General features: G+C 47.6%; 2 protein-coding genes across 2 annotated transcripts in view; both read right to left on the bottom strand.

The window, feature by feature from the left end:
* CAPN1 (calpain 1) overlaps nucleotides 1–16,947 on the bottom strand; it is a 49,216-nt gene extending 32,269 nt beyond the window's left edge. The window contains exons 1-2 of the mRNA XM_043581680.1: nucleotides 16,942–16,947; nucleotides 11,712–11,715 (exon numbers count right to left, since the gene is read on the bottom strand). The gene's annotated coding sequence lies outside the window, so the exon portion shown is untranslated. The remainder of the gene's footprint in view (nucleotides 1–11,711; nucleotides 11,716–16,941) is intronic.
* SPDYC (speedy/RINGO cell cycle regulator family member C) lies at nucleotides 2,073–7,385 on the bottom strand. Its single transcript, XM_043581681.1, has 7 exons — nucleotides 6,679–7,385; nucleotides 5,645–5,830; nucleotides 5,328–5,386; nucleotides 4,536–4,621; nucleotides 4,263–4,434; nucleotides 3,838–4,180; nucleotides 2,073–3,645 (listed from the first exon to the last, which is right to left on the bottom strand). The coding sequence occupies exons 1-7, from the start codon at nucleotides 6,707–6,709 to the stop codon at nucleotides 3,611–3,613; spliced, it is 912 nt and encodes a 303-aa protein (XP_043437616.1). The 5' UTR covers nucleotides 6,710–7,385; the 3' UTR covers nucleotides 2,073–3,610.
* Nucleotides 16,948–27,242: the final 10,295 nt, after the last annotated feature.

Raw genomic sequence — 27,242 nt, 5'->3', positions numbered from 1 at the left:
AACCCTTTTATGTCAATCAGAAACCGAAAACAGGAGAAATGGGCAAAGAACAGGGTAGTTCACAGAAAAAAAGACAAATCGCTCTTTTTTTAAAGATTGTTAAATTTTTATTTTTTAATTAAAAACATTTTTTTAATGTTTACTTATTTTTGAGAAAGAGACAGGCAGAGCACAAGCAGGGCAGGGGTGGGTGAGGGCAGAGAGAGAGGGAGACACAGAATCCGAAGCAGGATCCAGGCTCCAAGACATCAGCACAGAGCCCGACACGGGGCTCGAACTCACGAGCTGTGAGATCATGACCCGAGCTGAAGTCAGCCGCTTAACCGACTGAGCCACCCAGGCGCCCCAGGAGATAAACAGTTCTTAAAGGTATGACTCTGAATTCACTCAAAAGAAAAATAAATGCAAATTTGAACTTCACCAAGAGATCATTTCCCAAAGATAAAAAGATCTGGTAGGTTACTGACTCATGAATATTCTGGAAGAGAGCGTTCACATGTACTGCTGGAAGTGGGGATCGATATGGGTACAGCCTCTATAGAGGGACCTCTGGCAAAAATTGTAATGACTATTTTGATGTAGCCTTCGAGCAATTCTAGGAATCCAGAGTACAGATATCTTTTCACTTTTGAATAATGATATCCTTACCCAGTCTTAGTGACTCTGTAGTACTGTTGGGAATAGCAGAACTCTGGAAACAACTTAAATGTCAATTAATAAGGAACAAGTTACATTTTGGTCCATCCATGAAGAGGAGTACTATAGAGCTGTCAAAAGAAACACGGATAAGGAACCGTCTTCAAAATATGTGGATAAGCACACACCAGGATGCATGGAATTCTTCCCTTTGAGTTTTTAAAAGGGAGGGGGGCATATGTATATATTTGGTGTGGTGTCTTTCTTCTGACACCGCTTCTCACATCAGATGTGTTTCTTCCCAGATACCAAATACATGTGACTTTTCCACACCAATTCTCCAACTCCCCAATGCCAACTAGGTGCTTACAGTTCAGTTCAGTTCTGACATAAATTCCCAGTTAGTACAGATCCTGTAGGTTAAGGGCTCAGTCCCACAAGATGCCAGCCACAAATGGGATGCCCAGGTGACCCACACACCTGTCTGGCTTACTACAAATCTGGGGTGTCCACCACCCCTCCTCAGCTTTGCTGATTTGGTAGAAGACTCGCAGACCTCAAGAAAGTGCTTTGTGTACGAGTTGTTTAAAGGATACAACTCTAGGGGTGCCTGGGTGGCTCAGTCAGTTAAGCATCCGGCTTCAGCTCAGGTCATGATCTCACAGCTTGTGGGTTCGAGCCCTGCATCAGGCTCTGTGCTGACAACTCAGAGCCTGGAAACCTGCTTCGGATTCTGTCTCCCTCTTTCTCTGCCCCTCCCCCGTTCACGCTGTGTTGTCTGTCTGTCTCTCTCAAAACTTGGGGCGCCTGGGTGGCGCAGTCGGTTAAGCGTCCGACTTCAGCCAGGTCACGATCTCGCGGTTCGTGAGTCCGAGCCCCGCGTCAGGCTCTGGGCTGATGGCTCGGAGCCTGGAGCCTGTTTCCGATTCTGTGTCTCCCTCTCTCTCTGCCCCTCCCCCGTTCATGCTCTGTCTCTCTGTGTCCCAAAAATAAATAAACGTTGAAAAAAAAAATTTTTTTTTTAAACTAAAATAAACATTAGAAAATTAAAAAAAATAAAGGATACAACCCTGAAGCAGCCAGATAGAAGAGGTGTGTAGGGCAAGGTATGGTGGAGAGGGGGAAAGAGCTTCCTTGGCCTTTCTAGGCGGCACCTCCCCACCCCCCATGCCCCCCCCGCCCCGGGTACAGTCTCTGTTCATCAACCCAGAAATGTTCCAATGTCCAGTCCTGTCCTCTCCTCCATTTCCCACTCTTGACTGGTCTTTCGGATGACCGGCCCCCACTCTGAAGATAAGTGGGGGCCCCACCCTGAGTTGCCTCATTAACACAAATTCAGGTGTGGCCCAAAGGGGCTCACCGTGAATAACAGAAGTCACTCCTGTGACTCAGAACATTGTAAGGGTTTTCGTAACTCTGTCCCGGGAACCAGGGACTAAGACCAAATACATATACATATTTTTATTACACCACATTTGGTTATGGATGTTTATATTCTTTCTGTGGAAGGACACAAACGACAAGTTTTATAGCTTCCAGGGAGAGGAGCCAGGGGTAGGAGGTGACTCTTGGTTAAGAATTTAAAAGGTACAGGTGAATATATTACTTATTTGAAAAACAAATTAAAAATACTTTGTAGCCCTCGTCTTGGCTTCTAATGGGCTCAACCTCCAGGCTTTCTTACTTCTACACTTTTTGGGAGCCACTCGTAGAGCATGCGAGGTAATGGTGCCCAGACTCCCCGGTTTGACCATGTGGACTTTTCCAGCTTCACTTCCAGCCCTTCCCCAAACACACCCTCCCCTCCAGGCTTTCCCTAGGCATTCCCTCTACTGGTAACACCTGGGGCTTCCATCTGAGCTCTGTTCCTTTTTTTTTTTTTTTTTTTTTTTTTGAGTAGGCTTCCGGCCCAGCATGAAGCCCAACTCAGGTTTGAACTCACAATCCTGAGAGGCTCTGGGATCGAGACCTGAGCCAAGATGGAGTCTGGCCGCTTAACGGACCGAGCCGCCCAGGCGCCCCTGAGCTCTGTTCCCGAGACAGCTTGAAACCTTCTGGGATTAATGCAATTCAAACCTCACACAACACCCATCCCAGAGTAATACCCATTTCGCGGAGGAGGCGATGGAAACTAAGGAACGTGCCAAGGCCACACAGGAACCTGGGATTTGGATTTAAGCTGTCTGACATCAGAGACCAAGTGCTCGTCTCGACTCTGGACTATCCAAGAATATCCTACCTCCCAATCTCTGTCCCTTCATGGGCAAACTTGACATTGTTCCAGGCCCAGTTCAAAGGCCACCTTCTCTGGAAAGCCTTCTCTGCTCCCTCATTAACAAGTTGACTTTTGGGGATGGGGGGGTAGATGTATTAGAAGAATTACCTTATACGTGACTGCAGCCCAGGGCAGTCACCAAGTGTCATTCCTAAACAGACCAGGCCCTGCAGCCCTGTCTGAGCTAACCACAGAGTACTTCTCCATTTAAGCTTTCTTTTGTCCTACAGGTTCCAGGGCCTTGTAAGGACTGCGTGTATTTTCATCTCATTCAACCCCAGCTACACTGTGTGTACGGTTCATCATGCATAGGTGATGCTACAGAGGGGAAACTGAGGCTCAGGATGACCGGTCATCAATGGAAAGGAAAACTGCTATTACAGAGCCTCTGCTCGTGAGTCTCAATCACTGATACCTAAAGCTGGCAGACCCCCCCCCCCTCCAATTCCCTCCCTACCCCTACCCTGGGTCAAGGAGCCAGGCCAGGGCCTAAGCACAGTCGGTGTCCTGTAGACACGAGTTTATTAGAGGGGCCAGGGTCAGAGTGGGTACAGTTGGGAGGAGGGGACTGGGGGGCCTGGGCAGCACTGCCAGCCCGTGGCCAATAAGACAGAAGGCCGGGGGGGGGCGGGGGGGCCCGCAGCCGGTAGGGCTTGGGTCAGCAGACAAGCAGGCGGGCTGCTCTTCACCCTGCAAATATCAGCGCCTAGGGCACGGTGGAGGCTTCGGGAGGACTGGGGAGAAAGGTCAGGGAGAGGCTGAGAGAGGAAACCCACCAAGCGCCCACGGTTAGGAGGTGGCAGAGCTGGGACGTGCGCCCAGGCCTGCTGGACCCCAGGCCCTGTGCCCCTACTTCCCATTCTGTTGGGCCCCACATTTGCCTCCCAAGCTCCCAAGCCCACCCCCCGCTCCTGTCCCCAACTCACTGTGGAGAGTGTAGGTGCCCGGCTCCAGCTGCAGTTGGGGGGGCAGGATGATGAGGAAGCCCCCCACCAAGGGGTCTTCGGCCACTGAGAGACAAGCTTGGGAGGGAGGGCAATGGCACTCAGGGTTTGGGGAAGGGCACTTGGATAAGACAGGCAAGGGGCGGGGCTGGTGGCTGCAGAGGCCGTGGGCAGGGAGCAAGCCACAGAGGGAACAGTGAGGAGGTGAGAGGCCGGGGCCTCCAGGCAGGGGCACCCGGGCCTTTGGGCAGCCCCTCTGAGCTCCACCGTGGTGGGGACGCCGCTCTCGAGTCCAGGCCCAATGGGACGGCTCCTTGGCCATGACCTGGCATGAGGAGAGCGGGCAGTCAATGGGGGTGGGAGGTCCGGCCTTGTTCCCCCGCCCCAGGATGGCGGCGGGGCCTCACCTCCTCACAGCACTGGCGGCTCACCATGGCCCGGAAGCCCATCCGGGCCCACAGCTTATCCCTCTGGTGCAGGAAGTCCGCCACCTGACGACGCCAATCTTTTCCCAGGGCCCACAGAAAAATCACACATTTAGGGTCCTCCAGATCCTCCTCCATGTCATTTGCAAGAAACCTGGCCTCGGAGGCAGGGGGCGGAAAGCAGAAGTAAGCATCTGCCCTGCCCCCTCCCACAACTCCTAGCAAGGGTCCCCCCCTCCTGCCCTGGGCACTCACAGCGCCAAGAACAAGTTGCTGTGGGTGTACTCGCTGAGCTTCAGGTTGGCACGCCGGAAGTAGACCAGCACCATGGCCAGGAGATACTGCAGACACAGAGGGGGGCAGAGGTGACAGTTAGGCACCGGGAGAGGGGGCCGTGAGGGGCCATTTGCACCCGAGGAAGCCGTGGTGCAGGTTAGAGAACCCAGGGGAAGTAGTGGGGTGAAAACAAGGATTTAGGGGCGCCTGGGGGACTCCGCCGGTTAAGCATCTGACTCTTGATTTCAGCTCAGGTCACGATCTCACGGTCTCCTGGGTTCAAGCCCCGCGTCAGGCTCTGGGCTGACAGTGCGGAGCCTGCTTGGGATTCTCTCTCTCCCCCTCTCTCTCTCTGCCCCTCCCCTGCTCACGCTGTCTCTGTCTCTCTCAAAAATAAATAGACTTAATTGGGGCGCCTGGGTGGCGCAGTCGGTTAAGCGTCCGACTTCAGCCAGGTCACGATCTCGCGGTCAGTGAGTTCGAGCCCCGCGTCAGGCTCTGGGTTGATGGCTCAGAGCCTGGAGCCTGCTTCCGATTCTGTGTCTCCCTCTCTCTCTACCCCTCCCCCGTTCATGCTCTGTCTCTCTCTGTCCCAAAAATAAAAATAAATAAATAAATAAATAAATAAATAAATAGACTTAAAAATAATTTAAAAAACAAAACAAAACAAGGATTTAAAAGGGAGGTGCTCCCTCCATCAGACCGGGAGACTCAGTGAAATAGCAGCATTCAAGCCTCTTGTGACTGGGCTTCTATTCCGTGTCACCTCACCTTATCTGAAATCTGGAAACAGGGATCTCTGGAAAGGAATTCCTGCAGCAAACTGTGCTCTGGAGTAGAGAAGAGAAATGATGGACTGGGGTTACCACACCCCCACACAAGCCAAGAGTGGCACCCCAGAGCCCAAGCCTCCACCCAACCCACTTGCTGACATGCCCCCCCCCCTTCTCCCTGGGGTCACCTGGGAAGGGAAGGGACAGAGATTTCAGATGCCTGCCCTGGGCAGGTCCCACCTCTCACACTGGCTCACACTGGGTCCCCCCCAGCCCCCCAGCACCCCGCCCCACTCCCACCCCTGGGGAACTCACCCAGAAGGCTGAGGAAGGCCTGGAGCTCCTGGTGCGGGCGCGGGCGGAGAGACACGCTGCCCCCACCCTGACGGCTCCAGCCCCCCAGCTTCACCTGGGTGGCAACCACGGGGAAAGTGGCAAAGTCTTGAGTGTCGCTCATTTCATGGGGGTGGGGGCGGGTAGGGCGCGGTGGGGCAGGATGGCCTGTGGAGAAAGTAGCCTCGGGACTCGGCCCCGACCCCCTTGCCCCCCACCCGTCGAGGGGGTCGAGGGTGGCCAGACAGGGGGCCTCCAGAAGATGGAGAGTCGGGCGTGGAGATGGGGGTGGGGGCGGCGCTCGGAGCAGGCAGAAACTGGGGTACGCGTGGGCTGGGGAGGCCAGAAACGCAGCCGACTTGCTGCAGCTCTCGCACCGCGTCCCAGCCCCCCCCCCACCCCCCTAACCAGGCCAGGCCGGAGAGCAAGAATGGGAGCGACAGGCACCTCTGGCGCCGCTGAGCGCTAAACCCCAGAAGATGGGTACACCCCAATACCCCTTTTGCAAACACAGGAGCCGAAGCGGGCAAGACTCGCGGCTACTTAACTGTGGGGCCTGTCTGACGCCCCCAAAGCCGAAGAGTTTAATTGCTCCCCAACTCCCAACTACCCCTTCACCCCACGCCGAAGTGGCATACCTGGAAGGACCACCAACCCCTTTCTTCGTGGAGAGGAAACTGAGGCCCGGGAGTGGGGGGGTGGGGGGAGTGCCTTTAGAGCAAGTTGAGCGGGGGGCACCTCAAACGTTTCAAGCTACGGGGAGAGACGCCAACTACGGGGTTCAGAAGGTGCGGCCCGGCACCCCGTGGCCAACCTGGGGGCCTCCACCTAGGCTCCCACAAGCAGCCCAGCCTCCTCCAAAAAGCCTTACCTGAGCTACGGCATTACCTACAGCATAACTCCCGGCCCAGAGCGGCTGTATTTATAGAGCCCCGGCGCTGCCCCGCCCTCGCAGCCCTCCGCCAATCAGGTCCCTTCCTGGGGAGGGGGCGGGGCTTCGGGGCATCACCGCTCACCTCTGCCTGGAGTCAGCTCGGGTCTCCACATTCGCTTCCCAGCTGCGGCTCCCCGGGTAAGGGCTTCTCCAAAGCTGCACCACCTTCAAGAGGGGTAAAGGCAGGCCGGCGGGACCCCAGGGCCTGCATGGCGACACGGCCCCCTCCCCACCTCTTTACAAAGGTGGAGCCAAGGTGCAGGGCCCGGAAATGAGGCCTGGGCCCCGTTCACTGATTGCGCCTTGCTGGGGCAGGGTCGCTGGCTGTGTCTGTGTTTGTTTCAGATCCAGGAATCTCAAAAACCTCGGAGCTAGAGAAGAGAGTGTCCTGGCACGAGAATTCCCGGAGTCCACATCCCCTTCCCAAGATCCTTTAGCGGCTGGGGGAGCCGGGCCTGTGGCTCCAAGCCTGGAGAGGAGGCCTTTGCCAAAGACGGTCAAGCCCTCTCCTCGCCCCTAGCTGCCCTTAAGATTTTCGTCTTCACCGCTTCATTTACTCCCTCTCCAACCCTATGGGACAGTCAGCACCTGCATTACTTTCCACATTTGACGGGTGACGCTTTGTTTCCCAATTTTTTTTTTTATTGTGGCAAAACATACATAATGAAAATTGCCTCCTTAGCCATGCTTAAGTTCAGTAGTTTAAAAAAAATTTTTTTAATCTTTATTTATTTTTGAGAGAGAGGGAGAGACGGAGTGCAAGCGGGGGAGGAACAGAGAGAGAGGGAGACACAGAATCCGAAGCAGGCTCCAGGCTCCGAGCTGTCAGCACAGAGCCCGGCGCGGGGCTCAAACTCACCAACTGCGAGATCATGACCTGAGCGGAAGTCGGACGCTCAAACGACTGAGCCGCCCCAGCGCCCCTTAAGTTCAGTAGTTTTAAGTACATTCATAGTGTGCAACCATCACCACCATCCGTTTGCAAAACTGGACGCCTTTACCTGTTAAACAGTAACTCCCTGTTTCCCTTCCATGGTCCATGGCAACCACCATTTTACTTCTGCGTCTGTGAAGTCAACTACTCTAGGGACCTCATGCAGGTGGAATCACACAGGGGTTGGCTTTTTTTGTGATGCCCTTACTTCACTTAGCATGTCTGCAAGGTTCATCCACGCCCTACCATGTGTCAGGATGTCCTTCCTTTTTACAGCTGAATAATATTCCATTCTGTGTATAGACCACAGTTTGCTTATCCCTTTATCCATCGATGGATCAAGGCCCGCCTCGAGCTCTGTGCTGACAGCACGTAGCCTACTTGGGATTCTCTCTCTCCCTCTCTTTCTGCCCCTCCTCTGCTTCTCCCCGTCTCAAAATAAACAAATAAACCTAAAAAAAAAAAATAGAATAAAAAATAAAATACATATTTTAATAGAAACGGAGGCCAGAAAGAAGCTGAATCGTTTATGCTCCAAGTCCCTAGTGGGCTCAAGTCACAGGACCAACACACCTGCCCGTGGGAAGTAGGTCTTGTGGTTCTCATTGCCATTTCTCAGATGGTAAACTGAGGCTCAGGGCCTCGGCCTCTGACATTTAAATGAAAGATGAAGGGAATGTGGCTGGGCCACATGGGTGGCGAGTACTGGACCAGGTTTGGAGCTCAGGTCCCGGGACCCCAGATGCAGGCTCCTTCCTGTGACCCAGCTGCTCGTCACTGGTTGGACACCCAGCAGTCGTCTCTGCTTTTGCTCCCAGGCTCAGGCTTCGGCCCCGGCTGCCAGTGTGAATTTTCATTCCTAGGGACTGCCCCTCCTGCTCTGTGTCCCCCAGGCTCTGTTGGTTTCTGAGCCGCTTAATCTCTTGATCTCTCTGCTGTCTCTCAATCTCTCCGAGTTTCTGGGTATCTGGATGTTTTGGGGTCTCTTGGCCTCAGGCCCCACATTGAAGCATAAGGCAGGGAGCCTGGCTGTCTGGTCTAGAGCCTGACATGGAGGAGGTGTTCAGAATGAATGAATGAATGAATGAATGAATGAATGACTCCCCCAGGCCAGCTGTAGTTTTGACCCCTCCCCTCAGTAGGTTGGTAGAAAAAAGCTTGCGGGTGTGCTTCAGGCCCATCCCCTCGGTGACAGCCTTGGGCATCTGACACTCCACACTGGGGAGAATTTTTTTTTTTTCACTTTTTATGTTGAAAGAATTTAGACTCGCACAGATGTTGCTTAAGAGGTAAGGAAAGTGGCGTCTTTGTCTGGTGTTGGAATCAAGGTAATGCTGGCCTCAGACAATGAGTTTGGAAGTTTTCCTTCCATTTCTATTTTTTGGAAGAGCTTCAAAAGAATGGGTGTTAACTCTTCTTCAAATGTTTGGTAGGTTTCCCCTGGAAGGCCATCCGGTCCTGGACTCTTGTTTGTTGGGAGACTTTTTTTTTTTTTTTTAACGTTTATTCATTTTTGAGAGACAGAGCATGAGTGGGGAAGGAGCAGAGAGAGGGAGACACAGAATCTGAAACAGGCTCCAGGCTCTGAGCTGTCAGCACACAGCCTGACACGGGGCTCGAACTCACAAACTGTGAGATCCTGACCTGAGCCGAACTCGGACGCCCAACCGACTGAGCCACCCAGGTGCCCCTGTTGGGAGACTTTTGATTACTGGTTCAATTTCTTTACTGGTTATGGGTCTGTTCAATTTTCCTATTTCTTCCTGTTTCAGTTTTAGTAGTTTATACGTTTCTAGGCATCTGTCCATTTCTTCCAGATTTCCCATTTTATTGGCACATCATTGCTCCTAATGTTCTCTTATTATTGTTTTCATTTCTGCTGTGTTGGTTGTGATCTCTCCTCTTTCATTCGTGTTTGTGCCCCCTTCACCCAGCTTCCCCCAAGGGTAACATCTTGCAGAACCAGAGAGCAGTTAGAACCAGGAAACTGACGTTGGCACGACAAAACTCTACATATTATTCGGATTTCATCAGTTTTTACAAACGCTCCCTTTTTGATTTTTTTTTTTTTTTTTTTTTTTGGTGCTTGAGACCCATCCAGGTTGTTGCATGTTATCAACGGTTCCTTCCTTTTTATTCCCAAACGTTTCTATTACCATCTAGTATTCCACTGTATGGAATGGGTGATCTCCAGTATGGGCCATTACAAACGAAGCTGCTATGAACATCGATAGGGATGTATGTACGGGATTTTACACGGACACAGGTTTTTATTTCTGTAGGGTTAACCACCTAGGAGGAGTCCTGTGCTGAATGTATGTTTAACTTTATGAGAGACTGCCAAGCTGTTTTTCAGAGTGGCCGTTTTTCAGAGACAGTTTTGGAATTACCAATCTTCTCTTTTAGTCCGTTGTTGTTGTTGTTGTTGTTGTTGTTGTTGTTGTTTTGGGCACCCCTTCTACCCTTCTAGTTATTTCCACCTTTAAATGAATATGCACCTTCTTCACCATTTTTTTTAGTACTCGGACGTCATCCACATATAAACTTTCGATCGTTGGGTTTCGAGGCGACAAATTTTAATGAAACAGTCTTCACTGGAACTCTTTGTATAATGTGTTACATACTTCTGCGTCTTTTTTTTTTTTTTTTGGTTTAGTGTACAATATTTTTTTAAATTTTTTTTTTATGAAATTTATTGACAAATTGGTTTCCATACAACACCCAGTGCTCATCCCAAAAGGTGCCCTCCTCCATACCCATCACCCACCCTCTCCTCCCTCCCACCCCCCATCAACCCTCAGTTTGTTCTCAGTTTTTAACAGTCTCTTATGCTTTGGCTCTCTCCCATTACTTCTGCGTCTTTCTTACTCGGTTTCCTTAGTTGCGCGGTTGTGATTCGCATTTCCCTGATGGCTGATGATATTGAACATCTTTTCGTGCGCTTATTTTCTGTCGTGGGCTGAACTGCTGACCCCAAAAGATGTGTTGAGGTCACCCCCCTCCCCGCCACCACCGTTTCCTGTGAATGGGATGTAATTTGGAAATAGGGTCTCTGCAGATGTAATCAAGTTAAGATGAGGTTATAGGTGATTAGGGTATGTCCTAGTCCAGTATGACTGGTGTCCTTAGAAGAAGAGAAGAGACACAGACGGGCACACAGAGGAGCACATCAGGTGAAGACCGACACTCAGAGGGCAGACAGCCAGGTCACAACAGGGGCAGAGATTGTTGTGGTGGCAGGCCAGAGAACATCAGAGATGGCCTGCACCCACCAGAGAGACAGCATGGCCCCTCAACACCTTGACTTTGGGCTTCTAGCCTCCAGCACTGTGAGAGATGAGATGTATCTTCAAAGCCCCCTGGGGTTGTGTTACTTTGTTACACGGCAGCCCCGGGACACTTTTGCATCCATGCATCTTCTCGGGCGAAGTGTCTGTTCCAGTCTGTTGCCTGTTTGTTAATTGGATGGTTTGTTTTCTTACTGTCGAGTTTATTTTTATTTAATGTTTATTTATTGATGGGGAGGGGTGCACGAGTGTGGGAGAGGCAGGGAGGGAAGGAGAGAGAGAATCCCAAACAGGATCCACGCTGTCACGTAGATCCCAACACGGGGCTTGAACTCATGAACCCATGAGATCGTGACCTGAGCCAAAGTCAAGAGCTGGACGCTTAACCAACTGAGCCGCCCAGGTGCCCCTCTTACTGTCGAATTTAAAGAGTTCTTTACATATTCTAGATCCAAGCTTTGGTCAGATATATGATTTGGAAATATTCTCTCCCAAACTATAGCTCATCTTTTCCCCTCTCTGGGCATTATCTTTCACAGAGGAAATTTTTCATTGTGATGATGTTCAGTTATCGATTTTTTAAAAATAGATTGTGGGATTTCAAAAGGAGGGATTCTCCCATTCAAGGGCCTCAAGAAGCCCCAGAGAGAGACCAAAAAAAAAAAAAAAAAAAAGCCAAAGAGGAGAGGCAGCCAAGGGTAGACCCCTGGAGAAGAAAGAGCCAGAGGCTGGGGGCTGAAGCTGCCCTGGGTAGACCTGTAGGGGGCTGGCTTGGATGGAGACACAGGCCTGGGGGGCAGGGGCGGGCAGGGATAGGAGGAGGGGGGAGCTGGACATGAGCCCCGAGTGTGCATGCCCAGAGGGTTACCGTGGATCCAAGAGGCAGAGGACAGCCAGACTTCCAGGCCTGGTTCTGGGCCCCTTGCCTCGGCACCTGCTTCCCGATTTGCTCCCTGAATTGCTTTATTTTTTCCACCAGCTGTAAATCCTTCCAGAGGCTCCAAAGATTCTTCCCGGCCCTGACACTCCTCCAAATCCACACTTGTGCCCCTGGCTGCCTCTCGGACATCTCTGCTTGTTTTCTCCTCATCTGCCCCCATGAACCTGACCCTTCCTCCGTTTCCCCACCTACTTACCAATAGTTGTTTAAAATTAACATGGCGACAGGCGCGTTGGGGTGGCTCCGTTGGCAAAGCACCTGGCTCTTGCTGTCCACTCGCGTCGTGATTTCACACTTTGTGAATTCAAGCCCCACACTGGGCTCAGCCCTGATGGTGCGGAGCCTGCTTGGGATTCTGTCTCTCCTTCTCTCTGCCCCTCCCTCGCTTGTGCGTGCTCTCTCTCTCCCTCTCCCTCAAAATAAATAAATAAACTTTAAAATGAAATTCAATTAACAGGGCCACAGCAAAAACCTGGAGGTCATTGCTTTTCATTTTTTTATGCTTTCTTTATTCTTTCTATTTATTTATGTAATACTTTATTGCAGCACAGCAGCCGCATAGAAAAGAGTAGCTGGATGAATTTTCAGAACACGCCTGTGTAGCCAGCGGCCCCACGTGCCCTGCTCGGTCTCTGGTGTCCCCTCCCTCTCTGTTTCCCCCAGGACGAATCACCATTCTGGAGTCTATCCTCATAGGTTAGTTTTTAGTCTCACCTGCTTTTAACTTTATGTAAATGGGAAGCACACAGTAGGTCTACTTTGGGGTAGGGACCCCCCCACCACCACCAAGCTGCTTCTTCATTCCCCTTGCTGGGCAGTGTTCTCTCGGGGGAGAATTTGGAAGGATTTCTACTTTCTTTCTCACCCCCAACATCCATTTCATCACTGTATCTTATGGATTCTAGCTCAAAAATCCTCCCTAATTCACGCCCACCTCTCCTGCCCACTGCCTCCCTGGGCATCAGCTCCGGCATGACTACCCCAGTGGTCCGCTGGACAGTCTCTGACGTCCTGTGCTTTGGACCCTCTCTACAGCTGCAATGATCTTTTAAAAATAGTCCTTTTGGGGTGCCTGGGTGGGGTGGCTCAGTCAGTCAGGCGTCTGACTTCAGCTCAGGTCATGATCTCACGGTTTGTGGTTTGAACCCCGCGCTGGGCTCTGTGCTGATGGCTCGGAGCCTGGAGCCTGCTTCGGATTCTGTGTCTCCCTCTCTCTCTGCCCCTCCCCCTCTCACACTCTGTCTGTCTGTCTGTCTCTCTCTCTCTCTCAAAAATAAACATTTAAAAAATTGAAAAGAAAATAGTCCTTTTAACAAAATACAAACTCCTTAACTGTGGTCCTTATGGGATCACTGTCTGCAATCGTCTCGCTTCCTTGTTACTTCTCACTAGGTCAGTGCCTTCAGATCAGGGACCCTGCCGGCCTCGTCTGTCCCCAGACTTCCAGCTCTGACTCAGAGCCTACTGTGTAAGCACTCTGTTCATATTCACTGGATGAATAGATGGCTTACCAGGCCCTGCCACCCTGCACGTCTGGCCTTGCTCCTCTCTGCAACCAATCCCTGGCCCTGCCCCTCCAAGCGCCCTCCAGGGAGACCAGCTTCTGTCAATTCTTCGGTCAACTCTGTCCCTCCACTGCTTGCCCCAGGGCCTTTATACATGCTAGTCCCTCCCAATAAGACAGGCGTCCTTCCTCTGGGACAATTCTACTCCCTACCCCATCTGATACTTACCCAGGTTGCTTGCTTCAACTAATGGAATTTGAACAGAGATGGTTTGTGCCACATCTGAGCAGAAGCTGTAAGAGCCCCAGGATGATTCTGCCCTTGCTCTCTTCCATCTGCACTGGGCAGCCTCTCCAGCCCAGAGTCGGGAATAAAGAAGACACGAGGGGCGCCTGGGTGGCTCGGTCGGTTGGGCGGCCGACTTCGGCTCAGGTCATGATCTCGCGGTCCGTGAGTTCGAGCCCCACGTCGGGCTCTGTGCTGACAGCTCGGAGCCTGGAGCCTGTTTCGGATTCTGTGTCTCCCTCTCTCTGACCCTCCCCCGTTCATGCTCTGTCTCTCTCTGTCTCAAAAATAAATAAACGTTAAAAAAAAAAAAAAATTAAGAAGACACGAAATGGATCCAAAGTCAAACTCACAAAAGGGCATGCAATTTACGCAAGAGATAAACTTTTGTTTTTGAAAGCCACTGAGATTTTTGGAGCTGCTTTTTATCGCATTGGATCTCTCTTTGCGGCTGTGATGAACTGCCACAAACTTAGCGGCTTAAAGCAATACAAATCTATTACCTTACAGTTCTGGAGGTCAGAAGTCCAAAGTGCGTCTCGCTGTGCTAAAGTCAAGGTGTCAAGAAGGTCCCATGCCTTGTGCAGGTGGCCGGCGTTCCTTGATGCTCAGCCTCCCTCTTCCACCTTCAAAGACAGCAGCAGAGAGAACATCTCTAACTCTGACTCCACTTCCACTTTGAAGGACCCTTATGATTACATCGGGCCCACCTGGTTAATCCAGAATAGTCTCTCCAGCTCAAGATCCTAGACTTAATCCCATCTGCAAAGTACCTTTTTTTTTTCCCTAAGTTTTTATTTATGGGGCGCCGGGGTGGCTCCGTGGGTTAAGCATCTGACTTTGGCTCAGGTCATGATCTTGCGGTTCGTGAGTTCAAGCCCTGCATTGAGCTGTCTGCTGTCAGCACAGAGCCTGCTTCGGACCTTCCACCTCTCTCTCTCTCTCTGCCCCTCCCCAGCTTGCACACGCTCTCTCTCTCTCTCTCTCTCTCTCTCAAAAATAAAAATTTTTAAAAATTTTAAGAAGTAATAAAATTTTTATTTATTTGTAGAGAGAAAGTAGGGGAGAAGCAGAGAGAGAGGGAGAGAGAACCCCAAGCAGGCTCTGCACGCTGTTAGCACAGAGCCTGACTCTGGGCTTCAAACTCAAACTGTGAGATCATGACCTGAGCCAAAGTCAGACGCTTAACCACCCAGGCACCCCTGCAAAGTACCTTTTGTCACGTAAGGAAAATGGTCATAGTTGCCAGGAATTGGGATGTGGACATCTTTGAGAGGGCATTATCCTGCCTACCGCACTTATCACAGCATAATTTACACTATGCTAACTAATCTACTATTTATAAAATAGTATATCAGCACTGCATGCTATTTATACAAGATACACATAAAACAGAAGGATATAAAGGGTTTGGAAGCACAAGGATAGGGGAAAAATCAAGCAAATGCTAAAAGAAAGCTAGAGTAGCTACATTAGTATCAGAAAAAAAAATAAATTTCAGGTTAAAAGCATTACTTGACAGAAAGAGGGTGCTTGCATCATGATTTTCAAAATATATAGCAATTTCAAGTTCATTTACTCTTAAAAATAAAGTCCACAAGCCATAAAGATATGTAAGTATATACATAGTAGATAGAACCACAAGGGAAAACAAATAGCAATAAAGCAATAAAAGTATGTAAATTTATATATATAACATATACACATAACATATATATATATATATATATATATATGTATATAAATGGATAGAACCACAAGGAAAAACAGACAAATCACAGTTGTAGATTTGATGGCGTGTGCAGGCAAAAAATTTAGCAAAGCTATAAGAGATATGAAGAAAGTGGTTAATGAATTTGACCTAGTGGACAAATAGGGAGCGGTGCACCTAAATGCAGAAGAGCATACGCAGAACATTTTCCAATAAATTAATTGATTAAATTCTAGACCAGAATGCACCTCAACTAATTTCAAAGTACTCAAATCATTGTGGCTTTTGGCCACAGTGCCATTAAGTTAAACATCACCAATAAACAGATAAATAGAAAAAAAAAATTAGACACTAAGAAACGTTTCATGACATTTCCGGGCTAAGGGAAAAACACACACACACAACGAAAGTTAGAAAATAGGTAATAGATTTGTGTTGTTTTAGACTGCAATCATAATGAAAATATCACGTATCAAAGTTGGGCTACACAGCTAATAATTCTCAGAGAGGAAGTTATGACCTCAAACGCAAATATTGGAACGTAAGAAAGGGTGAAAGCTGATGACCAAAACTCTGTCTTAAAAAGTCACAAAACAAAAGGGGGGGAAATTCGGGGTAGCTGAGGACCACAGGAGCTGCCTGGATCCCCATTTCTCGGTGTTTCCTCCCCAAACAAATCAGAATAACGAGAGTGGGGATTAAAACTCTGCTGAAACCACAGCCTCAGCATAACTTGAAAGTAGAGAGTGTCCAAACTTGAAAATAACTGTAAATAATAAGAAAGCCCGCCCAATCACAGCGCGGACCCCACCCCGCCGGCCACCAGGCTTGCGCGCTCAGAGAAACCAGGGGCAAGGGGTTGGCAACAGGGCCCAAGGTTGATCCAGAAACTCCGCCGCTAAGATGTTCTGCCACAGTCTGAAAATGCTGGGAGAATGTCCTGGGAGGTCAGAGCTTACACTACCGGGAAGGAATTTAAAAGTGGATGGGATTTGGGGGAGGGGGGTCAGTCTTTAAAACGCATAGGTTCTGGGGCGCCCCACTGGCTCAGTTGATGGAACCGGACCCTATCTGTGGGTCATCAGCTCAAGCGCCACGTCGAGCATAAAACTTACTTAGAAAAATGAACAAGGGGGCGCCTGGCTGGCTCAGTCGGGTAAGCCTCCCACTTCAGCTCAGGTCATGATCTCCCCGTTGGGGAGTTCGGGCCCCAGGACGGCTCGGAGCCCGGAGCCTACTTCGGATTCTGTGTCTCCCTCTTTCTCTGCCCCACCCCCACTCACGCTCTGTCTCTGTCTCTCTCTCTCAAAAAGAAATAAAATAAAATAAAATAAAATAAAATAAAATAAAATAAAATAGGTTCTGGGAGAAGGAAAAAAAGGCGAAAATGAGCAAGGGGTGTCCTTGAGCAACTGGGTGGTGGAGGGGGTAAAAAACAAAAGGGGAAAATTCAGGGTCTTACAATGCAAAAAGGGAAAAGTTGGAGGCCACAAGCCCCTCCCCCCACCAAACAAATGAAAATCCACTCAACTGTGGACTTTGCTATATTGACAGGAGAGAGTGCTGTTGAACTAGAAATCTTGTAAAACACTCACTACCACAAAAATGAAAAGGAAGATCATTAACAGATCTGTATGGAGCTATTAGTAAAAACCAAAACAAGGTGGGGGGCACCTGGCCGACTCGGGAGAGCACGGGACTCTTGATCTCAGGGTCACGAGTTCAAGCCCCACATTGGGTGCAGAGCCTACTTAAATAGGGGCACCTAGGTGGCTCAGTTGGTTAAGCGGTGGACTTCTGCTCAGTCATGATCTCACTGTTCATGGGTTCAAGCCCCACATCGGGCTCGCTTCTGATCCTCCATACCCACCTCCCTCTCTCTCTGCCCCTCCCCCGCTCATTCACACTCTCTCTCTCTCTCTCTCTCTCAAAATAAATAAACTTTTTAATTCATTAATTAAAAGAACCCCAAATCAGAAAATGAAACACATCAACTGAGGAAACTCCCCCCCCAAGAAAACACAACCATGAATCCAAAGAAACAAAATATTCAAAACAACAACAAACAAACCCTAATCACGCTCCAGTTGCAAAGAAATCATCGGTAAGTTCGATAAAGTAGAAATGCCAACAGTATTCTCTGAGCACGACACAACAAAATGAGAAATTATTCATAAACACAAAACCAAAAGTAATTTGGGGAAAACAAACCGGAATACAAAGTTCTAAAAAGTACCGATAATGAAAATACCACCTAGCAGTGTGGGGCAGAGGTTCTGCCCAGGCGGAAAGGCAGGCCGTGAGGGTGAAGAGCTCCAGGGGTGCATGGGTGGCTCAGTTGGTTGAGCTTCAGACTCTTGATTTCGGCTCAAGGTCGTGGGATCGAGCCCTGGGTGGGGCTCTGTGCTGAGGTGGAGACTGCTTAAGATTCTCTCTCTCTCTCTCTCTCTCTCTCTCTGTGCCTCTCCTCCATTTGCTATTTCTCTCTCTAAAATAAAAAATAAAATAGGGGGCGCCTGAGTGGCTAAGTTGGTTCAGCGTCTGACTTCAGCTCAGGTCCTGATCTCACGGTTCATGGGTTCGAGCCCCTCGTCGGGCTCTGTGCTGACAGCTCGGAGCCTGGAGCCTGCTTCGGATTCTGCCTCTCCCTCTCCCTGCCCCTCCCCTGCTCCCACTCTGTCTCTCTCTCTCTCTCTCCCTCTCCCTCAAAAAAATAAAATAAACATTAAAAATTAAAAAGATAATAAAATCAAATCACATGTAGATACAGAAAAAGCATTCAACAACATCCAACACCCATTCGTGATAAAAACTCTCAGTAAACTAGGCGTAGTGAGAAACTTCCCTAATTTCATAAAGAGTATCGACAAAAACCCCACAGATAACATCACACTTAATGGTGAGAAACTCAAAGCTGTGCAAATAAGATCAGGAACAAGGCAAGGATGTGCCCTCTCATCACTGTTTTTCAACATTCCACTGGAAGTATTAGCTAATGCAATCAGACAAGAAAAGGAAATAAAAGGGGTACAGATGGGAAGGAAGAAATAAACCTGATTGTTGTTTGTAGATGATATGATCATCGATGTAGAAAATCTGGAAGGACCAACAATAAATTCCTAGAACGAATAAGTGATTATACCGAGTTTACAGAATACAAGGCTAATATACAAAAGTCCATTTCTTTCTGGGGTGCCTGGCTGGCTCAATTGGAGCATGTGACTGTTGATCTCAGGGTTGTGAGTTCGAGCCCCACGTTAGGTGGAGAGATTACTTAAAAAAAATTTTTTTTAAATAAAAAAAGTCCATCTCTTCCCTAGACACAAGCAACGGACAAGTCGAATTTGAAGTTAAAAACACAAAACCGTTTCCATTAGCATCCCCCGAAAATGAAATACTGAGGTATAAATCTACCACAACGTATACAAAATCTATATGAGGAAAACTGTAAAACTCGGATGAAAGAGATCAAAGAAAGACTAAATAAATGGAACGATAGGGGCGCCTGGGTGGCGCAGTCGGTTAAGCGTCCGACTTCAGCCAGGTCACGATCTCGCGGTCCGGGAGTTCGAGCCCCGCGTCAGGCTCTGGGCTGATGGCTCAGAGCCTGGAGCCTGTTTCCGATTCTGTGTCTCCCTCTCTCTCTGCCCCTCCCCCGTTCATGCTCTCTCTCTCTCTGTCCCAAAAATAAATAAACGTTGGAAAAAAAATAAATGGAACGATATTCCATATTCATAGCTAGGAAGGCTCAACATTGCCAAGATGTCGATTCTTCCCAACTTGATGTATGGATCCAGTGCAATCCTGACAAAAATTCCAGCAAGTAATTTTGTGGATATCAACAAACGGATTCTAAAGTTTACCTGGCGAGGCAGAAGACGGGAAGAGCCAACTCAATATCGAAGGGCAGAAGGACTACACTACCTGATTTCAAGCCTTACTGAAAAGTTACAGTTATCAAGACAGTGTGGTGTGGGGGGCGGGGGGGGGGGAAGTAGACATATAGATCGATGGAACAGAATAGAGAGCCCAGAAATAGAGCCACATAAATATAAACAGCTGATCTTCGACAAAGGAACAAAGGCAATACAGTGGAGAAAATACAGTCTTTTCAACATCGGTCTGGAACAACTGGATATGTACACGCAAAAAAACGAATCTAGACACAGACATCACACCCTTCACAAGAATTCACTAAACACGGATCATACGCCTCAATGTGAAATATGAAACTATAAAACTCCTAGAATATAACATTGGAGAAAATCTAGCCGACCTTGGGTCTGGCCATGACTCCCCTGCCCCCAGTCCTTTTGAGGTATAATTGACATAGAACGTGACATTGAAGGTGTAAGATCATGACTTTTAAGATACGACACCAAAGGCACGATTCATGAGAGAAAGAAATGATAAGCTGGACTTCCTTAAAATGAAAAACTTCTGCAAAAGATAATGTCAAGAAAAAAAAAAAAGATAATGTCAAGAGAATGAGAAGACAAGCCAAGGACAGGGAGAAAGTATTTACACAAGACACATCGGGTAGGGGACTGTTGTCCAAAATAGACAAAGAACCCTTAAAACTCAACAATAAGAAACCAAACCGATTTAAAATGACCTTACTATCATCAGGCTGTGTTCCTGGACAGCTTCTCGGGCTGGGAAGGCAAGCAGAACACACATTCCGAGGATGGGGGAGAGGGTGAGGAGCCCCCAGTTGCCTGGGTCCAGCTGGCGGGGCGACTGGCAGTCACGTCCTCTGGATGACCTCCTCCAACACACGACCAAGGGGGCTTTGTTCCAGAAATTCAAGCTGGGCTCAATGTTAAGAGGTCCATTAATATTACACAGCATATTAATAGATTTAAGGGAAAATTTGTATGATTATATTCTTTAAAAAAAAATGTTAATGTTTATTTTTGAGAGAGAGAGAGAGACAGAGTGTGAGTGGGGGAGGGGCAGAGAGCGAGAGAGAAACAGAATCCAAAGCCGGCTCCAGGCTCTGAGCTGGCAGCACAGAGCCCGACGCGGGGCTCGAACTCACCAACTGTGAGAGCCAGAGTCGGACGCCCAACTGACTGAGCCACCCAGACGCCCCGTATGATTTTATTCTTTAAATTTTTTTTTCAACGTTTATTTATTTTTAGGACAGAGAGAGAGAGAGAGAGAGAGCATGAACGGGGGAGGGGCAGAGAGAGAGGGAGACACAGAATCGGAAACAGGCTCCAGGCTCTGAGCCATCAGCCCAGAGCCTGACGCGGGGCTCGAACTCACGGACCGCAAGATCGTGACCTGGCTGAAGTCGGACGCTTAACCGACTGCGCCACCCAGGCACCCCAGTTTTATTCTTAATGATGAAAAAAAACCTTCCACAAAATTCAACACCCTGTTTTCATAAAAACATTGAAGAACATAGAAATTGAAAGATATTTTATAGATGCATATATATAGTATATATGTGTATACGTTAATATATGCATGTATAGATGTATGATATGTACATAATGTCACATATTATTAAGTATAACAGCAATTGTATAATCCTAAAATATGATATATTAATATTACATGCCTTATTTATTTATTTATTTATTTATTTATTTATTTATTTTGAGAGAGACAGAGAGAGACAGAGCATGTGTGTGAACAGGGTAGGGGCAGAGAGAGAGGGAGGGAGAGAATCCCAAGCAGGCTTCTTGCTGTCAGTGCGGAGTCCAAGTGAGGCTCGATCTCACGAACCTCAACGACCCAAGCCAAAATCAAGAGTTAGATGCTTAACTAACTGAGCCATCCGGGCACTCCACTAATATTATATATCTTAATTCTGATGCCAGTATCTAACTAAAAGTGAAAACACTAGAAACATTTCACGAAGTTCAGGAACAAAGACAGGAATGCCCACTTTCTCTGCTACTCAACATTTTACTACAGGTATTAGCCATTTGTGGGAGATAAGAAAAATAATTTAGAAGCATAAAAAAATGATAAAGAAGGACATAAAAGTGTGCCTTTTTGGAGATAATGACAGTATACCTATAAAACCCAAGGAAATCGATGATAAAAACTAACTCAGACTATAAAATATTTCTAATAAGTTGACTGGATAGAAAATTAACACACAGAAAGCAATAGTCTTTATACACAATAAACAATAATCAGAAGATGTAATGGCAGAGAAATTTATTTACAACAGCAACAAAGAAGATTGATTCCCTAGGAAGAAACCTAACAAGAAATCTGTAAAGCCTAAATGAGGAAAACTTTAAAATATTGCTAAAAACATAAAAATAAAAGTAAAATATTGCTGAAGACACAACAGTAGGTGTGAACAAATGGGAAAACATCTTTGTTCGTGGAATGGGGGTCCCATCACCTTTATAAAGATGTCAGTTATTGTTAAGTTAATTTTTTTTTTCTTTGAGAGAGAGAAAATGCAAGTGGGGGAGAGGGGCAGAGGAAGAGAGAATCCCAAGCAGGCTCCACACTCAGCGCAGAGTACAACTTGGGGCTCGATCCCACAACTCCAGGATCTCGACCTGAGCCACAACCAAGAGTCAGACGCTCAACTGACTAAGCCACCCAGGCACCCCAAGTTAATTTATTATTTTAACGCAACCCCAATAGAAATAGCCAGCAACTTAGACAACTTGATGCTAAAGTTCATGCTGAAAAAGTAGTCAGGAAAATACTGGGAACAACAACAACTAGGAAGAAAGATTTGGGAGCCGTCCTCCAAGGTGTCCCCCAGTGACGTCACTTCCTTTTGTAATCCCTTCCTACACCGTTCCTGGGTTGAACCAAAAAAATGCAACAGAGGTGATAATATGTCAGTTCTGAGACTAGGTTATAAAAACCGAGGTTTCCATATTGGGCCTCTCTTCCTTTCTCCCTCTTGGATCAGTTATTCTGAGGGAAACCATGCTGTGAGCAGTCCCATGGAGAGGCTCACGCCGGAAGGAACTGAGGTCTCCAGATAGGGACGAACTGAGGCCAACCCACAACCACATGGGTGAGCTTAGAAGGTGACTCTGCAGGCTTCAGCCTCCGTGGAGCCTTGAGTTGACTGTGCACTTGCCTAACAGCTAGATTAGCCAGAGTCCTCAGCCCTACACTGTCGCCAGATTCCTGGCACACCCAGAAGCTGCTAAAACACAGTAGATCGAGAGCTATCACACGACAGATCGCTACACAGAGGACTAACAGGCTCTAAAACATACTATAAAGCCTCTGTAATGAACACAGCATAGCAGGGCTAGACGGATAGACAAACCAATGGAACAGAGTACCGTGGAAATTTGGTATAGGAAAGGAGGCACAAAGGCATCTCAACTCACTAGGGAAAAGATGGCCTTTATAATAAATGGTGTGGGGCAACTGACTGACCATTTGGACAAAGACAAAAAATAGACCCATTCCTTACCCTATACATGAGTCCTCGGCTCAGGAATCTGAACGTAAAATACAAAACCACAAAAGCACTAGAAGAAAATAAGGGTGCATTTCTCTTTAACCCCTGAGTAGAAAAGGGCTTTCTAATTCGGACTCAAAATCCAGAGAGAATAAAAGAGAAGATTAGTAAGTTTGACTACCTCACACGAAGATCTTTGCACAGCAAAAATGCCATAAACCAGGGGCGCCTGGGTGGCTCAGTCGGTTAAGCTTCCGACTTCAGCTCAGGTCATGATCTCACAGTTCGTGAGTTTGAGCCCCGACTCGGGCTCTGGGCTGTCAGCGCAGAGCTCACAGCAGATCCTCTGTCTCCCTTGCTCTCTGCCCCTCCCCCGCTTGCACGCTCTTGCTCTTTCTCTCTAAAAAACAAATGAAACATTATTAAAAAGGCCATAAACAAGCTGTGACTGCCATCATAGGACCACCAGAGGGCACATCGGGAGACAAAAATCATTACGCTGAGGATGTCAGAGTGGAAACATAAGAAAATGCTAGATCTCTGATGACATCATCGAGCCACTTAATTATCAGAGGAATGTACCACCTACTCGGACTTCTTTTATGTGAAATAATAAATGTCCTTTATTTTAAAGCCTTTTTACTTGCCTTTTACTTGCTGTTGAAATTACCTGGTGTTAACACTTGATCCCCATAAAACATTCCAGCCATAGAAACATTGTATATAAAATAGAAAACAAAAGCCTCTCACAGTTTCCAAAGACACCGGACAAATGAAGACAAAATTTGTCGACCTGTATCCTTAATATAGAAAGAACTATTACAACTTGAGAGACAAAAAGACCAAAACCCTGATTTTATTTTTTTATTAAAAAAAATTCTTTTTAACCCTGATTTTTAAAAAGGAAAAAAGATCTGAACGGAAAATTCACAGACTAAAAGACATAAAAATCTTTTTCAGGGGCACCTGGGTGACTCAGTCGGTTGAGTGTCTCACTCTTGATGTTGGCTCAGGTCACGACCCCAGGGTCGTGGGATCAAGCCCTGGCCTCTGTGCTGAGTGTGGAGCCTGCTTGAGATTCTCTCTCTCTCTCTCTCTCTCTCTCTCTCCCTGCCCCTCTCCCCCATTCTTGCCGTTACAGGTTATGGTCGCGTACGAACTCCAAAACACCAAGAGCGATCGCACAAAACCAAGTTTATGACGGCTGGGCCAGATGGGGAGTAACAGTTCCCGAAAGTCTGGCCCCGAACTAGGTTTGAAGATTTCTTACAAAGGCTGCATAAACCAATCAGGTTACGAAAGGTGGTAGTTGAAATAGGCGGGCCCCGGGGCGCCTGGGTGGCGCAGTCGGTTAAGCGTCCGACTTCAGCCAGGTCACGATCTCGCGGTCCGTGAGTTCGAGCCCCGCGTCGGGCTCTGGGCTGATGGCTCAGAGCCTGGAGCCTGTTTCCGATGCTGTGACTCCCTCTCTCTCTGCCCCTCCCCCGTTCATGCTCTGTCTCTCTCTGTCCCAAAAATAAATAAACGTTGAAAAAAAAAAATTAAAAAAAAAAAAAAAAAAAAAGAAATAGGCGGGCCCCAGGGCGCCTGGGTGGCTTGGTCAGTTAAGCGTCCGACTTCGGCTCAGGTCATGATCTCACGGGTCCGTGAGTTTGAGCCCCACGTCGGGCTCTGTGCTGACAGCTCAGAGCCTGGAGCCTGTTCCAGATTCTGTGTCTCCCTCTCTCTCTGCTCCTCCCCTGTTCATGCTCTGTCTCTCTCTGTCTCAAAAATGAATAAACGTTAAAAAAAAAAAATTTTTTTTTAAATAAAAAGAAATAGGCGGGCCCCAATCACATTGCCTTAGAGTTATTTGAAACATAACTTGCTGACTCCAGCTAGTTGAACGCTGAATCATGTTGTTCGTAATGTTAGTTTTTAATCTAGTTAGAGCAGGATGGGGTGACCGAGTATGGGGAAGTATGATTATGCCAAGCAGTTTACGGAAGCCAAACAAGCCATTAAGAGGAAGCTTTAATTGTCAGTAACTCAGCAATGTGGATTTAAGCAGAACTAATATTCAGGGAATAGGAACGCCGCATTTTAGCGACGATATCTTATTTCTGTGGAAGCCCAACGTAAACATTGGCTCGGTATCCCAGGTCCTAAGGTCCTCTTAGGTTCACATATAGTTTATTCTTGGACGCTGGGATGTTAACTATGTTTTATTCTTCAACATTGCTCTCTCTAAAATAAAAATAAATTTGAAAACAAAAAGTAAGAATCTTTTTCAAACGCGCGAAAACATGTTCAAACTCACTTAAGTAAATCAAATTAAATCAACACCGAAACAACCATCAGATTGGTAAAAAAAAGTAAACAATACCAACATATTTTGTTGGTGAGGCTGTGGGGAAACAGACCTCATATGTCACCAGGGGAAACGGGAACTGGTATAACAACCCTTCCCCAGGGAAATTTGGCAACTTCTAGCAAAGCTACATATGGACTTACTTTTTGGCCCAGCAATGCCACTTCTAGGAAATTCCCCTGAGAATACATCTCCAACAATACGACAGCATACATGCAGATTATTTTTTTTTTAATTTTTTTTAACATTTATTTATTTTTGAGACAGAGAGAGACAGAGCATGAACAGGGGAGGGGCAGAGAGAGAGGGAGACACAGAATCTGAAACAGGCTCCAGGCTCTGAGCTGTCAGCACAGAGCCCGACGCGGGGCTCGAACTCACGGACCGTGAGATCATGACCTGAGCCGAAGTCGGACGCTTAACCGACCAAGCCACCCAGGCACCCCATACATGCAGATTATTTACTGCAGCTTTGTCTGTCATTGCAAATAATTGAAACAAACTTTGCATACTATACCATATGTGGGAGGTGGGTGAATAGATTTGGTACATATAGACAATGCAGCTATAAAAAAAAAAAATGAGAAAAATCTCTATGAACCACGAGGGAGTAATTTCCAGCAGCAGATAGGGTGCTACCCATACGAGGGAAGAGATTTTAAGAAAATAGACATACATCTGTTCCTTTGTGCAAAAAGAAAGACAAGAAAGATAAGCCAGAATGAATGACATTTATTACTTTTATGGAGTAGGTGGGAAACGGGTTAGAAAGAATCCAGGGGGCGCCTGGGTGGCTCTGTTGGTTGAACCTCTGACCCTTGATTTCAGCTCAGGTCATGATCTCACGGTTCGTGGGTTCGAGCCCCACATCGGGCTCTGTGCTGGCAGTGCAGAGCCTGCTTGGGATTCTCTCTCTCCCTCTCCCTCTCTGCCCCTCTCCCACTCTCTCTCTCTCTCTCTCTCTCTCTCTCTCTCTCTTTCTCTCTCTCTCTCTCTCTCAAAATAAATAAACATTAAAGAAAAGAAAGAAAGAAAGAATTCAGGAATGAAACTGGCATAGAAGGGGTAAGGGAAGAATCTGAGTACAATTTTTGTATAGTGCTGACTCTTAGGTCCGCCTGCTCCCCAAAACAAGAAATAAATAAAGTCAACCAGAATGTGGTGGGGGGGGGGGGTGGGTACCTAATAAGGAAAATAAACAGTAAGACATAAACTTAGCTGCATTAAAAACGAGTAACATAACCATACTGAAGGTCGCCTGGCAGTATTTTGATTACATACAGTAAAGCAAAAGACAAAGGTTGCACTTCAATTACAATATTTGTTTTTCAGAGCGGTATGGGTTAGAAATTCTGAAACTATCTAATATGTATATACTTGTATTGAGCAGGTAAGTAATACATTGTGGATGAAGAGACCCAGATTTGTCACTGTTGAAATAAGAAGTTACAAATAAGGAAAAGGGTAGTGTTGGATTGGAATCAAAGACATTAAATATAAACTTATGGGGGCGCCTGCGTGGCTCAGTCAGTTAAGTGTCTGACTTCAGCTCAGGTCATGATCTCGCCATTCATGAGTTCGAGCCCCGCGTCGGGCTCTGCGCTGACAGCTCAGAGCCTGGAGCCTGCTTCGAATTTCGTGTCTCCCTCTCTCTCTGCTCCTCCCCTGCTCATGCTCTGTCTCTCTCTCTCTCTCTCTCTCCTTCAAAAATAAATAAAAACATTAAAAAAATTTTTTTTAATATAAACTTATCATCGGGGCGCCTGGGTGGCTCAGTCGGTTGGGCGTCCGACTTTGGCTCAGGTCATGACCTCGCAGTTCGTGGGTTTGAGCCCCAGGTCGGGCTCTGTGCTGATCAAGCTCAGAGCCTGGAGCCTGCTTTGGATTCCGTGTTTCCCTCTCTCTCTGCCCCTTCCCCACTTGCACTCTGTCTCTCCCAAAATAAATAAACATTTAAAAATTAAAAAAAAAAAAAAGAAGAAGAAGAAGCATCGAGAGCAGACGATGATGTCCAGCTTAAGCAGTCCGGCAAGGGGCAAATGCTTCCTTCCCCCACCTTTTGTTCTCTTCAGGCCCTCACTGGACTGGATGATGCCCACCCCCTTTGGGAAGGACTAACTGCTTCCCTGAATTCACTGATTCGTACGTTCATTCCATCCTGAAACCCACTCCAGACACACCCCAAAATACTTAGCCAAATATCTGGGCACTTCGTGATCCAGTCAAGTT

This window comes from Prionailurus bengalensis, chromosome D1 (assembly GCF_016509475.1).
Source record: "Prionailurus bengalensis isolate Pbe53 chromosome D1, Fcat_Pben_1.1_paternal_pri, whole genome shotgun sequence".
Classification (NCBI taxonomy): domain Eukaryota; kingdom Metazoa; phylum Chordata; class Mammalia; order Carnivora; family Felidae; genus Prionailurus; species Prionailurus bengalensis.
This window is presented reverse-complemented; position numbering and strand designations above follow the sequence as displayed.

Bases quoted from the DNA above. Each gene is read 5' to 3' on its own strand.
- SPDYC (XM_043581681.1), bottom strand. From the start codon at position 6,709: ATGTGGAGACCCGAGCTGACTCCAGGCAGAG. The intron at 5,831-6,678 runs GTGAGCGGTGAT...CTTTCTCCACAG, and splicing joins CGAGCTGACTCCAGGCAGAG to GCCATCCTGCCCCACCGCGC. The intron at 4,622-5,327 runs GTGAGGTGACAC...CTGTGTCTGCAG, and splicing joins GTTTCCAGATTTCAGATAAG to TATCTCCTGGCCATGGTGCT.